The 18,611-nt window shown below is 44.8% G+C and overlaps 1 protein-coding gene across 4 annotated transcripts in view; it reads left to right on the plus strand.

The window, feature by feature from the left end:
• RPP30 (ribonuclease P/MRP subunit p30) overlaps positions 1–18,611 on the plus strand; it is a 48,580-nt gene that overhangs the window by 19,590 nt on the left and 10,379 nt on the right. For 3 of the 4 annotated variants that reach the window (XR_012646306.1, XM_075000360.1, XM_075000362.1), the window contains exons 6-10: positions 10,176–10,265; positions 13,551–13,667; positions 16,395–16,424; positions 17,175–17,212; positions 18,451–18,530. Coding sequence is in view for 3 of the 4 variants with exons in the window: in XM_075000360.1 (XP_074856461.1) it covers positions 10,176–10,265; positions 13,551–13,667; positions 16,395–16,424; positions 17,175–17,212; positions 18,451–18,530 (355 nt within the window). In the remaining variant the exon portion in view is untranslated. The remainder of the gene's footprint in view (positions 1–10,175; positions 10,266–13,550; positions 13,668–16,394; positions 16,425–17,174; positions 17,213–18,450; positions 18,531–18,611) is intronic. The other variant, XM_075000361.1, reaches the window with a different exon arrangement.

Consider the following 18,611-nt stretch of genomic DNA (forward strand, 5'->3'; position numbering starts at 1 on the left):
CTGCTTGTTCTTTCTGCAGATATGCCCAAATAGCTGTAGCGTCTATTGTATCACCTTCTGCAGTAGGTTGTCTTTCAGCTGTATCTTCCTATATAATTTCTCTTTGGTGATCTTCTGCATCCATCCTGTTCTCAGGATCTTCCTATAACTTTTCTTGAATGCCAGTATCCTTCTCTTCAAATCTTTCATTATCACCCATGTCTCACATCCATACAACATGCTGCTGAATAAACACATTTTCAAGACACTGAGCTTCATTCCTAAGCTAATTGTTTTGCTTTTCCAGATCTTATCCATCACCTTGAAACTTTCTCTTGATTTTGCTATTCAGTTGCTATTTCCTGCTTACAGTCGAGATCATGTCATGTTGCTCCCCAGATATGTCAACTTCTCTACATTCTCTAGTTTGATCCTGTCTACACTGATCTTCCTATTTCCTTATTTCCAAATACCATTGTCTTCTTTTTATCCATGTTCGTAATCAGTCCGTATCTGTTCTCTTCCTCATTTAGCATCTGCACCATTCTCGCTAGCTTCTCTTCATCATCCTTAAAAACTATACCATCTGTCAACCTCAGGTTAATTCTCATCCCATGCACCGATTTCCCTTCTACCTCTTCCTTGATCTTGACCATTGCTCTCTCTAGGTGTGTGATGAAAATACTCGGCAATATTGAATCTCCTTGTCTCGTACCTCTCTTGTTCTAAACCACCTTCCCAACTCTCCACATGTTCTCATCACTGCCACCACATTGCCGTTGATATCCTTCAACAGCTGCATCAGTGTGCTGTCCACTCCATATGATTCCAACGCCGCCCGAGTGACTTTCTGATCTGTACTGTCAAATGCCTTCTGAAAACCGACACAGAAATTGTGGATTTTCTTTTCTTTTTTTTTTTTTTTTTTTTTTTTTCCATCGCTTTCTCCGCTATCAGTGTTAGTGCCAATATCTGCTGTACGGTACTTCTCTTTCCTGAATCCTGCTTGCTCATCTGCTAGATGTTCTCCCATCTGTGATCTCAGTCTCTCGGTCAATATCATCATCAACACCTTGCCTAGATGACTCATAAGGGCAATCATTCTGTAGTTCTTTCACTCTAATGTGCTTCCTTTCTTGTGTATTGTCACTAGCATGGATCTTGTCCGTTCCTTATGTGCATTGCCTTCTTTCCACACTGTATTGCAGTCAGTGTATTTCCAGAATCATACTTTCACCACCATATTTGACCATCTCTCTTGTGATCTTATCATTTCCAGGGCTTTTGTTCTTTAGTCATTTCACTGCTCTTTCTGCTTCCTCCTTCAAAATATCCATCTTGATGCTTGACGGTGATATCTCAGTTCTTCAGTCAGTCTCTCTGAGACACTCAGGTCCAGCTGTGCTTTGTGCAGATCAGTGCAGTATCTCATCCATCACTACACAGCCTTCTCCTTGTTCATCAGCACTTCGTTGTTCTAATCTGTGATCACCATCTGCTTTGGCTGCCACTTTCATTAATATTCCTGATCATCTTACGCTCACCATAATACTTGTATCTTACGTTCTCTGTCTTCATGCTGCTGCTCTAACCATTTCACTTTATCCATTCTGGCTGCTTTTCTTATCTCATTGCATTTCACTCTATGTTGCTGTTCCGCCCTCTTGGAAACATCCCTTCTGATCTTCAACACTCTCTTCCCTTGGACCAACTTCAGTGTCTCCTGCATAATCCACTTCTTATTTATCCTCTCTTCCAGAACTGTCTACTCAATTGCCTCTTCTGCTGTGGCTATGCCTTCAACTCTCTTATCTGGGTCTTTCTCAGTGCCTACATTCCTGATCTTCTTTTCAAGTGCTGCTCTGTATGCATTCCCTGTTTCTTCCTCACCTCGCCACGTCTCTTTGTTTCTTGAACTGTGTCTTTATATTTTCTCCTTGAGTTTCATCTTTATGTTCGCAATCACTAGCCTGTGGTCCGAGTCCACGTCTGCTCCTTGGAAAGTTCGGCACTGCTGTACTGATGTTCCCCAAAATCAGTATCTATCGTGTTCTTGGACTTCCCATCGTTCAGTTTCCGTGTCCACTTCCTACAGGCCTTTTGTTGGAATCTTGTGTTTCAGATCACCATCTCATGCTCCGTAGCAAACTCTTAATAGTTTTTTGCCCCATATTTTCTTATTCCACATCCAAACCTTCCCATGACTCCCAATCTCCATTTCTGTTCCAACCTTCACGTTCCAATCTCCTTTGATGATCAACACATCTCTCTTCAGTATTTCCTCCAGCATCTTTGTCAAGTCTTTATAGAATAGCTTGATCTCTTCCTCCATGCTCTACGCACCCACATCAGACATCTGAACAACCAAGATGTTGAATGGTTTCACTTCGAATCTTGCACTCACTGGTTTATATCCTAACAGTGCTCCTCTTGCTCTTTTGCTAAGAGGGAATCCGACTTCTGCCCCATGCTTCATTTTGTTCCCTGACCAAATGACTTTGCAACCGCACATCTCTCCTGATGCCATCCAACACACCTCCTCCAGTCCAAGTATAACGCATCAGTATCTCTCCATCTCTTTTTGAAGCAGTTCCAGCTTTCCAGTTGCCCATAGCGTTCAGTTGTTCCATGTTCTGTTTGATAGTATGTGTTTTAGTTGTAATTTTCTTATAGTAGCCAACTTATCAATCCACCCCGATAGCTCAATTGGTATTGCAGACCTTGTTTATCCTGGAGATGTCCAAGCCAGCATCTCTTTTTCAGTTAGTCATACTGGTATCAGATTTCATTTGCGTTGTTTTACGATCAGCACGTCGACACCCATCTGACCAACCTTCCTCCTTTACCCAGGCTTGGGACTGATCTGGAACTCACAGAGGCTTCAGGCCGAATTGAGATACCTCTGGAGGCTGATTAATCGATTTAAAGTAATGTTGTTTCCATATTAGCATTAATTTGACCTTGTAAATTCAAACTTGGCACTACACTGCATCGAAGTGGGAGTGCAAGAAGGTCGACCTTAGCATCCCTTAAAGTTGACTAAATGGTATTTGCAGTGAGGTCAGTCACGTTGTAAAATCAAGTTAAGTGCTGTAAAATTGACTTCATGCTTTAGTGTAGACATAGTCATAGCTGAGGTGAGTGCCCCAATCATGCTGAAGGTCTGACACAATGTGTCTTTTGACATTGTTTTGTGTACCTAAAATTGTCACGTGGCATAATTGTTGAAAACTTACTCTCTGCTAACTAGAGAGTTGCAAGCAGGGGTAGCAAGTGACCTGAATATCTTACAGGAAATGCCAGAATTCATTTTCAAAGCAAGTCTGCCAATTTGGAATTGAGTTAGTTTTTAAAAAAGACTGAAAACTAGTTTCTGGTATCCCTGGCTGCTCCCTCTTTCTGGGCATTTTGTAGTTGTAGCCATCAAACTTCCCTGCTTTTTTTGTTTCTCTCTCTGCCTTCTGAATGACTCATGCATACTTGAAATTGACAAAAAAGTAGAATTTGACTGTACAAAGTATAAATACTGAAATATTTTTTCTAATATTTCAGCCATAAAACTTACTTGTAATAACTGTAGTTTGAGAGAACTCACTTCTGACTGATTTTTCTTTTAAATAGTTTTTTGAGGTGTGTTGGAGTGTCTTTCTCTTTCTGTTTTTAGAAGGATGCAAATGGCTGCAGAAGAAAGCTGCAACAAGTGAGAGATGTTGGACATTAGGATAAACTTCTTAATCATAAGGATAGCTAAGCATTGGAATTACTTAGGGTGGTTGTGGAATCTCTGTCCATTCGTCACTGGAGATTTAGAAGAACAACGTGGACAAACATGTCCGGGCTGGTCCAGATCAGTGATTTTTTTCAAAGCTTTTAGGCTGCTATCCCTTTCCAAATAAAGTACTCGATCACACATTTCCATCTAAGCTAGGCAAAAGTGTTGTGGGGGACAGGGTGCACATGGATCACATTCAAAAAAATCTTCTGCCTTCCATTTAGCAACAGCTTCAAGAGCAGGCCTGGGGAACCTCTGGCCCATGGTCCAGATTTGGCTTGCCTAGATTCCCCCTCCCCTGAAATTGAGGGCTCCTGTCCCCAGCATCTGGTCTGGTAGAAACAACCAAAACTAAACTATATGGGGTCGGCAGTTGACCCCTGTACTCCTTGATATTGTGCAGTGTAAGGGAGATCGGTGTGAGATTTTTCTCCCATTAACCTTCCTCAGTTTAGATAGACAGGTAAGTCGATTGCAGGTAAGTCAGTTCTAGCCACGCAACTGCCATAGCTGAATGGCATGTCTGCAGTTAACTTATTTCCATATAACCCAAGCCTCAGGAATATTGTATCTTACTGTAATTGGAAGGTTCATTCTGTATAAGAAATTAAAGTAATATGAGGTAGCTTTACTAGCATCTACTATATTTTCCTTTGAAGCAGCTCCTTCAGACTTCAACATTCAACGTTTATTGGTTTTAGCACTAAATTGTCATTTGCCAAAGCAAACCCTTCTGTCTTTGGGAATTTCAAGGGTCAACTTATTTATTTTACTGCACAAATAACAAGCACCTTTAAAAGTAGCACATTCACTTATTAGGTAATGAGCTTTCATGGGTAGGACACACTTCTTCAGATTTGGAGTAGACAATGAGAATCCAGAGTTTATATAATGGTGGGGAGGGAGGATCACCTGGCACAAAGAGGACCAGTGGAAGAAGCAAATTGAGTGGAATGTGTACCATTTCTGCCGATATCAAAGGTGGGGAAATTACCCTTGTCATGCATAAGATAATTGAGATGCCTCTTAAGGCGTTGTTTAAAAGTGTCAAATTTACAAATGAAAGTCATTTCAGATAATCTTTTGGTAAAATCCTCTTGTGAGAAGACTGGCCACTTTCAAATCTTTACTGAATGTTCTGGGAGGTTAAATTGTTCCACCACAGGTTGTTGTCTCTTCCAATTCCTGATGTTGGATTTATGTCCATTCATGCGTTGGTACAGAGCGTGTTGGGTTTGCCCAGTGTACATGGCAGAGGGGCATTGCTGCCACATGATGGCATATATCACATTGGTGAATGTGCAGATATTAATGTGTCCACCAGATGAGGCTGTTGTCTTCCCTGAGGGGGTATGAGCTGAATTGTAGTGGTAGTAGTCCGTTTACTTTTTCTTCATAAATGTTGAGCAGTCAGACTCCGTGTGACTTCTCTGGTTGATCCAAAGACTGGCAGTTACTGGAATAGAGTACATCTCAGCAGATGTTCCAACTTTTATGGCAATTTAGGAATTCTCCCTCTGTAAACACACGCCTTTCTTCTCTGTAGTTCTGCTCTTCTTTTTTTTGTTCCTTGTAACAGCTCCTTGTCACTGGAAATCCAGGCTGGTATTCTTGAATTTAAATAGTTCCCTCTGCAGTCGTGGCAAATTCATGACATGGAATAGATAGTTTTCTAGCTTGCTGTACCTGAGTGGAGGTCCGGTTCCCTGATTCATCTCATAACAAAGCATCTGCTGGAGCTTTTGTGTGTGGTTTTGGGTATGTGTACACTGTGGCTGCCCTGTGTCAGCTGAGTTGGGCTGTAGGGCTGTAAAACTGCAGAACAAACATTTGGCCTGATCCTGAAGTCCAGGTTGCATCCTGAGCTTGTGTGTCTACACTGTAGTTTTACAGCACCATGGGCTTGCAGGGTGCAGGCTATGTCAGCTGACACAGGCCAGTCCTGACTGTTTCATTGCAATGTGAGCTTATCCTTTGTTGTCATTCACTAGTTTTGTGTCTGTCTTTTCCCTAGCTCCTGTTCCCTTGCTGTTAGCTCCTGTTCCCTTGCTGCTGTCCCATTTATGGGGTGATTCAGAGCCCGATGAGGGCCCTGTTTGTGCTTGCTGTCAACGTTTATGCACTAAATTCACTAAGCCTTTGGCGCTGTGCTAGTATCTTGGTAACAGGAAGGGCCAGGATGACATTTTAATATCAAAGGAAGATTGTAAGAAGTCAAAGAGAATCCAAGATAATTATTCCGGTTTTCTGTGGTTATCCCATGAGCTAGCCCTTTCTGGTTAATAGCACTGGACTGTAGATAAGGAAGGGGTTTAAAAATAGGTTACATGTCTGGCCATACTCAGACCAAACTTAACTTTCTTAAACAGCATTCCAGCTGAATTGGTGTCTGACAGTATAGGCAGCAGGTTGGAATCAGTTGTTAGAGCTACGGTTAATTATGAGCATGAGTTGTTAATCAGGCTTGATTGGAAAGGGAGGGTAAAGAGGGTCTGACTTGGGAGTGGTCATATTTCTAGAACCCCTCCTCAATGTATCCCAGAATCATTTGTACATGGTGTATGTAGCAGGGCCAGGGTGGAGGGTCCCCTCAGAGGGAGCCCAAACAAACAGAAGGGCCTGCAGGACTATCAAAGGCAGCTGTGTGGGAGATGGCTCAGCCTAATTCGGGCCAGCTGACTCCATGACTGGGCTAATAAGAGGCCTTTAAAAATCCTTCACAGTGGGAAGGGTGAGGAGAGAGTGTAGGAGAGCAGGCTTGAGAGGAGCTGAAGAGAGCAGCAGGAACACCAGGGACTACAGAGGGAGGGTGAGGGGTTTCAGCGGATCAAGAGTGGGGACTCACGACTGCTACAGTCTGGAGAAAGTACCGGGGGAATTGTCTGGGGAAGTGGCCCAGGGAGGAGAGCTGCTGTGCTAAGGGCGAAGGAGTCAGCTCCTCCCACTAGCAGCCATATAGAGTCCCTGGGCTGGAACCTGGCCCAAGTGTGCGGGGGGACAGGTTCCCCCCAGACCACCCCTCACCCCAGCGAGGGCAACTGGGCCCGTACGTGGTCCTAATGGACTGAATAGAGGCCAGAGGCCCAGGAATAGAACTGACTTTGTCACATGTAAAACGATCGTGCTTTTGAAAACTACAGCCATGTGGAGGTGATTAACAGAGAGCATCTTCAAGATAAACCAGGAAGCAAAACTAGAAGTATTTACTCTTCTGATTTTATGATCTACTAGCAAATTTACCTGGTAGGGTTCAGGTTCTTAAATCAAATAACATGTTTAAAAAAAAAAGTTTATTTAAATAGTTGTATTTTTCAAAACCCAAACTCCCTAACACTTCCAGCCTTCTGCACACCCCGCCCCACCACTTGGAGTTTCCTGCCCTGATCTCCTGGCCCCCCAATCCTGCCTCCTGTACCCCCAACCCTCTGCCCTGAGCCTCCCATATAAATAGCCCCCTGCCTTGACTCCTGCTCCCTTCTACACACACCCCAACCACCTGCTCTGAGCCCTTTCTTTCCCAACCTCTTGCTCTTCCTCTTCCAGTCAGGAGAAGAAGCAAAGTGCAAAGCTCACCTGCCGTCTCCCCTCCCCAGGGTGAGAAATGCAGCAACCTGGGCTTTTCCCCCTCTCCCACACAGTGATGAAGGGGAACAGCAAGTGATGAATCTGGGGGAGGGGGAGCTTCATCCCTCTGCCCAGCACAACCAAACCCTGACCTTGTTTTAAGTTATGATAAGAGGAAGCTGTACACTGAATTTGGTGGTCCTAAATCTTACCATTTAGGAGAACTGCTTGAACAGACAGATGCACAGAGTCTGAGAGAGAGGCAAGCTCAAATGTACAGGAGAATAGAAATGGCTTGCTGAAAAACTTTAGACCTTCATGTTTCTAATCTCTTTTTCCTGGAGAATCTTGGTAAGTCCTTTTCAGGACTGGAATAGAGATGGTACCCAAAGGTAGTAGGTAGGGATGTGGGAGAGTTACACCTCTGCTGTTGGTCTAATGAGACATGGCCCAGCACCTCCAAAGAATTTGCAATGGAGGTTGGGGAAGAGAGCAAGGGGAATAGAACCAAAAAAAAGGTGACTTGTGAACTTAGAAACTGTATACTCCATTGAGAAACAGCTGGGGAGGGGGAGTTGAATTGTACTTTGTAGCACACCTGATAACACATGGGCTTGATACTCCACTCAGCCAAGCAGTGCTCAGACAGAATAAAGAAGTGATGCTGCAGTAGCCCCATGCAGTTTCCTGGCCAGGAGCTGCCCAGCTCTGTACTTTCCCCTGGAACACCCCAGACGCGTTTGCTTACCCTACCCGGTAGGAGAAAAGGTTGGGGGGCTGGGAGCTTTTTGATTGGTACAGGTTGTTCTGAAGCTATTTGGCGGAATTCCCCTGCACACAAATCTGCACTGACCCCGTCCGGCTTTATGATGGCCTTGAGCAACCAGAAAATTTACCAGCAGTGTCCAATAGGAATTCAAAGCTTGCTACGCTTGTGGTTATTGTCTTTCCATGTTTGCCACATTGTATTTTACAAGTCTTTATTTAATATAAGAATATTGGTAGGTATTTCACACTTATTGACTTGGCAGTGTTAAATAATGATTATTGTCTATGAATTGAAGAAGACAAGTAGAAAAATAAATACAGTAAATCCTCAGTTTTACAGACACTGACTTTGGAAACAATAGATTCCCTCCCCCCACCACGTTATTCCTGTAGTCTGCTGGGGTCTGTAAAATCTTCCCCCCACCATAAAACAGTTGGGACGTACTACTGCCGCAGCCTAGAGGAGCCGCCACCTTTTCTGGTGGAGCCACCATGCGCTCCTCCCACCAAGGGTGTGGCACATACACTGGCAGACTGGCGCTTGCCTTCATGCCATACCCTTGGAGAGAAGAGCACAGGGCGGCTTCTCTAGGCCACACAGTGGCCTTTCCAGCTGCATGCGGCCAAGCAGCTCCTGCCACGTTGGCAGGGTCCCAGCCATGTGTCAGGGTCCAGCGGCTCCTTCAGGGGCAGTGGATCTGGTGAGTGGCAGGTGTGGTTTTTTTTTTTTTCTTTTAGGAGTGGGGGTTGGGCTGGGGGAGCCTGGCAGGGGTGGGTGGGCAATAAACCTTCGTGTTTAATGGACTTTCAGGAATAACAGGTCCCTCCCCCCATGAGTCCTTTAAATTGAGGGTTTACTGTACTTTCTGGCCTTTGAGTGCATACAAAATTGCGAGATGACGTAATAATCACAGACACAGCTATGGCAACGTGACCCGCTGCAGCAAAGAGAAGCTAACTGTGGAAAGGCTTTAAACCCCACGTAGCCTGTAACAACCACCCCCTGGTGCGGCTGGGAGTGGCACGGCTCCAGCCACTCCCTGCGGGTAGCACGCAGACAGTGGCGCAGCCCCCGTGCGTTATAGGGGGTGATACCAAACCCCATCCTTGCCATGCGCTGCAGTGCTCCCTTTCAGCACAGGCAGCATCGGTGCCTACAGGGGGGCCCCCCTGGCTGGAAGGCTCTCGCCTTCATGCAGTCACCCTAACGCTGTGTCCTGGTCACTGCATGTGATGACTAGCGAGTATATTGGACACCACTGCCCTCTAATCATCTTACTGTAAGTGCATAAATAGCACGAACAAGCCAATGTATACAATTAACGTCTTGCGTGAAGAACTATATAAATCAGTCCCCTTCTAGGGTGTTAATTGTCTCTGGACAATGCGTTACATATGGCTAACTCTTTTCTTGCCTTATTAAAGAGAATGTAAATTATGGGGCTGTACCTTAGAAGCTCAGACCCAAGATTTTAAAGGTGGGTAGTGACTTTGGGTACCCAGTTTGAGACCCTCAGAGGGTGGGTGCTGAACACTTTCTGAAAGACAGGCTCTTTTAATGGGTCTCCGTAGAAAGCCTGAAACCATGGTCACTTGCCATTGTCTGAATTGCTGCTGTCCCAGGCCAAATTCTTTTTCCTGAAAGCAAACAAGTCTCATCCCTCTGGAGTTTGAGAGCTAACTTAGAGGAGGGACAGAGAATTACTCTGTGGTTTTGTTTGAAACAGGAAGTTGTACTACATTAGCAATGTGTCTGGTAGAGGGTGGATCACTTTGCTAACCCCACTTTAACAGGTGCATGTTTACATTCATTTGAGAGCAAAACGATGATGCCTACTGTTAAGCTAGCTGTTTATGTTAAAGGAAGAAGTGCCATCTTAACATGGCCAAATTATTTAAAATAAATACGTAAACCCTGTGCACCCACATGGCACTGTTTCAGTGTCTTGCTGGTAGTTCTTGGATGTAAAACATAGATTACATTGGCAAGTTCTCTTTTGATGTAATCTGTCATTCATCAAATATATCTGTATGCCTGAAACTTGTAGCGCGCTTACGGGTGCCTTATTTTTTTGTGTTTTTTGTGATGTAGGTCGCTTGCACAAATTTAGATGTGGATCTGATCTGCATAAATGTAACAGAAAAGCTGCCATTCTACTTCCGAAGACCCCCTGTGAATATGGTAAATTTGCCACTAAATCATTCGCTGTTATTACCCTCAGTAGTTTATGCTAACGCAATTGAGGCTTTCCACTGGAGTTGTTCTTTTTTGTGTTCTTCTACCACCAGGTGGTTTTTCTTTGAAGATGTTCCCTCCTTAGTTTCCCACACCATGACAGCACCAAGGTCTCGCTTCTGTAAAGTAGTGCTTTGCTAAATGAAGTCAGTGACAGCCAATGGAATTGCTGAATATTTAATACTAGATAAAATAGTAAAAACAAACATTTACACGGGGTGGACACCTGGGATAAATTTTCATTCTTGTTGCTGAAATATTTAGTTACAGCTTGCTGGAAACTTAAATGCCTATTTCATGGGAATAACCCCCCCCCACACACACACACAAAATTGTTCCCATATGGAATGAAAAATGAAATTTGATAAATTTTTCACAGGACAGAAATTTCAGCCTCTGTTTTGGAGGAAAAACAATCTGAAAGAACATTTTTGTTTTGACCTCTCCAGACCATAACTCTGTAGTAGCTCAGTGACCCTGAGGCTATGTCCACACAGCAGTGCACTCAAACCTAATCCCCACCCTTGCAGGCACACATCAGCTGTATTAACATATGGCTCAAACCTGCAGAACTGGAGGGTTCAAGCCCATGTTAGGCTGGGTGCTACAGTCCAAGCCTATTGTGTTCCTGTGTGCTCCCAGCCCTAGCTTGACTTAGGTTTCTGCCATAAAGCCTCCAGATGTATCCCAGAGTTCCCTGGGCAATGTCCTTAGTCCTTTTTATGCTAAGGATCTGTGGTTCAGTCTTTTGCACTGTGTTGCAAGTGGAAGTCCCATTATCCTTTGCAAACAGCAGATCAGTGTTCATCTGTTGTCTGCTGAACACTGATCTGCAAACCCACTAACAGAGCCTGCAGGCTTTTAAGTGGAGACTGGTCAGAAAAAGCCTTTTGCAAAGAGAGCCACTTCAGCCCCAGAGAGGAAAATGGGGAATAAACAGCTCCACCATAAGGAGAGCGAGTGGCAGAGCTCCCGGCTCAGCACAGCCGGGGGAGAAGTGGCCTCCAGCACCTTGCCAAACAGCTGCCTGGTCCCTGCTGCACTCTAGCTCCCACCAATGCCTTCTTTTGGACTGCCTGTGCAGAGGCAGCCAGGCACTGCACACTTCCAAGGTGGTGGTAAGTGGAAGCCAGATCCTGTGACAGCAGTTCCTCCTTGCTGTTGTGTGGCACTTGCTTGGTGTGAGCAGCGAGCAAACCTTACAGGGCAGGAGGCAGCTCTCAGTTGCCAGGATGGCGGGGGGGTAGTCATCCCTGCCCTGCCTGGGTGTGCTAAGCTGGGAGCTCAGCCACTTGGTCCCTCTTTGCTCTCTAGCCCTTCAGCTTGGGCCTCCCTTGGGCTGCATGTACAGAGGTGCCTAGGCAATGAGGGGAAGCCAGCCGCAAAAATTCACCACATCCCCCTGAGGATCTCTTCTCCCAGTCTCTTGGGGTGTGATGCAAGCAGGGATGTGGGATCCTAGGGGTGCTGGAGCACACTGTACCCCAGGCCCTGATGATGCACTTCACTGCTCTGCAGCCAGGTTGGGTGAGGTGCAGGGGGGTAATGCGCATCACTTCCAGAAACACGTGCCGCCCGCTGTGGGCACTGTGCTAGTCAGCTGGGCACCATTTGAATGTCTTCTGGGTGGCTGCCCCAGCTCTCAGCTTACAGGGAGCACGGGGGGAGGGGAGGGCATGTTTCTTCTGAAACCTGCTTTTTAGGTCAAACCTGAAAAGAGAGACAAACAGAAAGCCAAAGGAAAACACCTTTGCTGAACGTCCCATTTGAAAAACTCGGAATGGCAAATTTTGTTTTAACAGTTTGATGGTCCTGAACACTGGTGTCCTGACTGTTCTGAGAACAGGCGCACATGGGTTCGTTCCAGGGGTGCAGAGGCCAGGTCTCAGAGCAGGTGGTAGCTCAGCATGAAGCCATCTTGCACTGTAGTTGTTCTCTCAAGACAGCCACCAAGGGAGCTAGCTATGTAATTTTTATACTCCTGGTGGGCAACTGAGTCCCATCGATGGTGCCGTCACAGTTAAGAAACAGAGTGGGCAGTAGAGTTTTCGTACAGTGCCTCATGTTCCCCAGGCAAGAGAGTCAACATTGGGGTGGAGAGGTGGTTAAGTATGCAGGCGAGCCCCTATAGTGACTCAGAAAGTTCACATCACGATTTAAACCATGTGTTAATGTTCCGAATTTGAATATAAATGTCAATTCATCCACTTCCCTTTCTACAAAGGAGCGATAATTTCTTTTCAGTAACACACATACCTTGAGGTCATTGACAGAATGGCCCATTCCATTAAAATGTTGACTAACTGGTTTGTGGATCTGGAGTGTTTTGATGTCTGTTTTGTGCCCGTTGACCCTTTGTCTAAGGGAGTTAGAAGTCTGTCCAATATACAAAGCATCTGGGCATTGTTGGCACATGATGGCATAGATGATGTTAGTAGAGGAGCATGAGAAAGCGCCTGCGATTCTGCGAGCAACCTGGTTAGGTCCAGTGATGGCACCTCCAGAGAAGACAGCCTTGTCCACATATCTTCTCTGGAAACACCATGATGTGAACTTTCTGAGTCACTATAGGGGTTCGTCTGCATACTTAACTCAGTCTAATTCTTGATCTTCCCCCCCACCCCTCCACTCTCTGATTTGCTCACCTTGATTATCTTTTTCTGATTTGTCCTCCTTGCTTACTGTTTTTGGTTCTCTGTGTCTTAAATGTTGAGTCTGTCCTGGTCTGGATATGGTCTGAAGAAGTGGGTCTGTCCCACAAAAGCTCACCTAATAAACTATTTTGCTAGTCTTTAAAGTGCTACTTGACTGCTTTTTGTTTTCATAGTGTATAGACTAGCACCGCTTCCTCTCTGTTACTATTTCTCTTTTCTCTCATGCTTTGACAAGTCCAGACTTGTCCCTGGTCAGCTGTGGTTGTCTTTCAATTCTGCAACCTTGGAAAGCCTGTTACAGCCTGTGGAGTAGAAAGAAGGAGAAGGATTTTCTTTTAAATAAGCTTCAGTTATCTAACAGTCTTAAGTTGAAGTGCATTTACATGGCATATAGACAATGTTTTTATTTTCACTCCTCTGACTCCAGCGTGTTTCTGTTAGAACAGTTCATGCCTCACAATAGTTTTGTATATAAAGCGGTAGAACTGAGAGAAAAATAATCACGAATAGATACTGGTTATGAGATGGGTATGCTACTCAACTTGTGTTTTGACTGTTTTCTTTCTTTCTTGTGAAGGCAATAGAGCGCGACATTTACTTTGAACTTCTTTACACCCCTGCCATCAGAGACTCCACAATGAGAAGATACACAATTTCAAACGCTCTCAGTCTGATGCAGATCTGCAAAGGAAAGGTGAACTCTCAAACTGAGACAGAATTAATCAATCAGTTGTTTAAATTCTTTAGGAGTAGTGTTGGCTGAGCAGTTGCAACAAGGTTTGATGCTGGAATTTCTGAGCACATGATTGAACTGATTATCTGACCCCCCAGTTATCCAACACTCAGTTTTATCTGACACCACCTTGCTGCTGAGCTTCAGGAGCGGGGCCATGGAGGGTAAAATGGAACATTGGATAATATGGGGAGAGGGGGATAATCACTCCCCCAGCACCACACAATAGCTTGCTGGCCGCAGGGTGCTGGAAGCAGCCGGCCCTGTGGAAGCCAGGAAGCTGGCAGCCCCTTACCTCCCCTGCTCCCGATTATCTGACATTTTGGGTTATCCGATCATCTGTGGGTCCCGTTTGTTGTATAATCGGGGTTTTACAGTATGTGCAAGCCATAATGCCAATGGAAAATACCTCTGCTCACTCTTTCGTGCTCAGCACCTGAAGAAGTCATGCGCATAGTGCAGCCAGTGAGGTAGTCGTGTGGAAATGCAAATAGCTCTAATGTAATCAGAGTTTCTACTGTACCTGCAGTTGCTCTCCTCAAATCTGTGCTCCGCTCCTTGCACTGCAAAAGCGCATGACCATGTGAAGCCATTTATAACAATAGCAAACATGCCACCTGGATGTAGGTGGTAGCTTGTTTCAGCTCAGAGTTTGATCTAGGAAAGAATCCCACAATCTTATTTTCATCTTTGAAATGGTGTAAGAGATCTTTGAGGTTAATGCTTTAGAGTTATGTTTCCGTGAGCACCTGGTCTAACGTCATCACAAGTTCATCATTAGAGCGACTGTGGCAGCTCTACAAAGATTTGGGATGTGTGAGCCCCTGAAACAGTCATCTTCTGCCATGGCCTCGGGGTTCCATGGAAGCCTGGTGAAGGGAAGAGGGGAGCTAGCCAGTCTGGGAGATCGGGGAGGAGTGTGTATTCTTTCTTCCCTGATGACTTTCAGCAAAATGCACAGATCAGCATTTCTCCAATATGGCCACCAGGCGTTCTTGCTTCCACAGCCTCCCTCCCAGTGCTTGGGAGGCGGCAAAGCATCAGCCTGTCCCTGAGACTGCCAGGCGGGGTTGGGCCTTGTCCTCCTCTAGAGTTCCCCACCTTCCTGGGGCAGCAGGGCTTAGGTTTCTTGCTTCAGTCCTAGGCTGACGGGCAGTAAGCCCCAGCCACGTGGCAGCAGGCTTCAACCAGGGTCTACACCCATGGGGCTTCAGGCTGTGGGCCTGGCAGCCTCCGTCTCCTGACAGCAAGGGCTCCATGCTCTAGCTGCAGGTCTTTGGACTAATCATCCCTCGTTGTCCCTGTCCCCTGCTGCTGCCCCAAGACTCTACGCCATCACCCTGGTCCCCACTGCCTCCCTACCCACCTCCTCAGTCAAGGTTTAACTTATCTCCCAGCTAGACTGGGCTGAGTATGTCTGCTGAGAAAACTAATGTTTGCATGTTTGTTAGTCACCTTTCACTGCCTCCCAGCAAGCTAACAAGTCTGCTGCTGTGAAAAATAGTAACAAACATACAGGTATCACTTTTCACAGAAGCAGACTTAATAGCCAGCACATCTTTAAAAACAAACAAACAAAAGACAAGAACATGTAAAGTGCCTTGTTTGTATTTCTGTTCTGTTTAGGTCCGGTAAAAAATAAAGTTAATTGTACATTCTTTTTATTATTGAAACTGCAAAAAACTTCCTGCACCGATAAATGACTGTGATTTGGCTGTGTGTGTGTGTGTGTTTTCCTTGAAGTAGGTTAAGTGTTTTAAGTAAAAATTTCATAGAGGCCACCAGCAAGAAATGGAGGCCACCAAAAGTTTGGTGTGAGAACCACGTAAATGCTGTGGTGATGGCACTCGGTGTTGGCAGAGATAAGTTAATGAATGATATGAATAGGTTCCCAGTGTCTGACTTCAGGCTAGTTCTTAGCCAGTGGAATTGTTAACAGTGATCAAAATGTGTGGCAGATTTGTTCTCTGCATTGCTGAATCAATATTACTGGAATTGAGGGTTTTTTTCCCTCCAAACTCCATCAAAATGTCTTTTAAAAATCCAGACTTGGAAAGAGAGGGATTTTTGTTTGTGTTCAGCATCCAAAATTCAGACTGTGTAGTCATCTCATAGCTGATTGGCTTTTTTCACCCCTGTGGGTAACGTGATGCATCCTTAGTTATAACCAAGCAAGGTCAACTCACTTGGGATCTGACTACAAGGCTGTGAACTTGCTGTGTAAACATTCAGGCTCAGTCTGGACCCTGATGTTTGAGATCCCGCAAGTAGGAGCATATGAGAGCCTGGTCTCCAGCCTTGACATCTGCACATTAATTTCACTGTCCCATGAGTCTGAGACAGCTAACCCAGCCAGATGCAGCAGTGCTGTGGGACTTTTATGCCAGTGTAGAGGGAATAACTGTAATTGTGATGCTCTTTTTTTGCACAGACTCTTGACCCAGTAAGCTCTGCAATTTGCAGAGCTGGTGGATGGTTTTGGTTTATTGTTCCCAAGGAACCATAATCCACAATCTTTTTGGTTTTGCCTGTTCCAGAAAGCAGCAGATAGTTTTGCTAGACAGGGACAACAGAATTAACTCAACTTCAAATGATACTTATTGCAGGATTAGTGTTAGGTTTATGTTAATCTTCAGTTTATTAATAACATTTATCTCAGATTAATGCTTGTTCTCCTTTACTCTCTAGAACATAGTTATATCTAGCGCAGCTGAAAGGGTAAGTCAGTTATTTTTAATGCCAATAAATTGCTTGAGAATTTCTGCTGTAAGTTGCACCTCCCTGGTCCAGTACCCTAGTGACCTGAGTGATCCCAAACAAGGGATTTTGCTGGAGCAGGGGAGGTAAATGTCCCCCCAGCCCCATTCCCTGGTTCTGCTGCAGTAGCCCTCTGGCCGTGGCTTCTGCCCCCACACCCCACCCCAGACACAGCTCGTCCCCAACTCCCCAGCACTCTGGCTCCAGTCCTGTGCGGCTCCCCTGTACCCCAGCCCCGTGCAGCTACCCGGGGACACCAGCACTTCAGCCCTGCTGTCCCCTGCAGGGCTGCCAAGGAATGCCAGTTCTGGCCCCGCTACCCCTGCCATGGGGCTGCCAGGAGGCCAGCTCAGCTTGACCTCCTGTCCTGTCTCTCTGGCCCAGGAGCTTCCTACCAGATCAAGGATGTTGCTGGATCAGAAAGTGCCAGTTTTAGGAGGTGTAGCTTGTAGAAATATACACACCAATATAATTACCCTTTTGAATTTTGTGTAACACTTTATTGTTGCATTTTCTTATTTCTGCTAATGGTAGTGGGCACTGCCTGGTCCCATTAGTGATCATAATTGTCTTGCTCTCAGCATCTACAACAGTTGGGGGGCCCATGATTATGTGAAATTTAACTTCATAGTTAAATGGCTGATAGTTGCTGTAAATAATCTCGTTTTACAAACTGTGACTCTCTAAAATATATTGTCTCTTCTTTTGTAGCCTTTAGAACTTCGAGGCCCTTATGATGTGGCTAATTTGTATCCTTTCCAAAGTAAAATCTGATAATTTAGGAATAGTATAGGAAACTTCTACTTGACTTTAAATATTTATATTACTATAAAAATGTTCCTTTGCCTTTCTCGCCCACACACTCCAGATCTTTTAAAAACTTGAGACTTACGTAGATAGGAACATTGGTACAGTACATAGTGATTATAATAGAACTCACAGCAGCAATCAGATCGTTTGAATTATTTTCAGAACAAAATTCATACTTTAGAAATACAGAAGAGATTCCAGTATAAGTCTCCAGCTGCAGTGCAAAATAAAATAAAACCTTTAAATGAAAAGATCGGTGCAGTCCACCTGTGCTAAACTATCAGCATAAGCATTTTAACTGTGAATAGTGTTAAATAACTCTGATTTGCTTTGACCACCATAGGAGTGATTGGGTTCTTTTGTGATTAGGTAAATTGCAATTCTTTTATAATACAGTATCAGGTCTGAGAAACAAATTTTGATTCCATGCTTGTGTGCTAGAGAACGGCAGTACTACAGCTGATGGGAACCACAGAAATAGAAAATGTCTGTATTTTAGTTTGTCACTTTTGGAAAATGTGGCTGAGTTCACCTGCTGTATTTCATACTGAGAGTCCATTTGGTGATTTCTTTTCCGAGTAAGGACACTCTGGTCATGGGGGAGTGGCAAACTTATATTGTCTCAGAGAGAGAGTAGTTTCAGGTGTCTCTCTTTCCCCTAATTAGGATTCCCCTTTTCCCCAAAACTTCCGAGTATTGGATAAGATAGAAATTCTATTTTCTGGCCAACTGTAGTCCCCTTCACAGTGCCTTACCAAAGGATGTCTCAAACCCTGTTTGAGGGAACAGCATTTAAACACGGTTTTCTAGCTTCATAGAAAGGCTAATTTTGCATGGGGACAAGTCTGGAGATGAATATTCAACTGCATTCACAGTTTTGCCCTCAAAAGGGAATGGGTTCTCGGGCTTAGGGCCTGATCCGCGAATGTTGACAATGTAAGTACTTCCATTGGCTTCAGTGGGCATTGAATCAGATCCTCGACACCCAAGTGCCACCCTTACAGTAGTGCCACTCTTTGGGTTGTTGAATGGGTTGTTATATGCAAGACATCATTCTGAATTGCAGTTTTGATAGTTTCTGGTTACTTGTCAAGTGACCAAATGTGTCCCCAGGGAAAGAACCACCTAATCTGTTCACTACTATTGGTATACTTGAGTTCCTTAACAAGGGTGACAGAGGTTTGTTGTTTGGCCTGTCTGAAAGTGATGCCAAGGCAGCTATTTCTACCAACTGCAGAGCAGTTCTCCTTCATGGAGGTGAGTGAACAGCACAGCTATCATCTGTTTCTGTTAACTTACATAATACACCTATCTATATATATATTTGTAACACAACTC

This window comes from Carettochelys insculpta, chromosome 7 (assembly GCF_033958435.1).
Source record: "Carettochelys insculpta isolate YL-2023 chromosome 7, ASM3395843v1, whole genome shotgun sequence".
NCBI classification, from domain to species: domain Eukaryota; kingdom Metazoa; phylum Chordata; order Testudines; family Carettochelyidae; genus Carettochelys; species Carettochelys insculpta.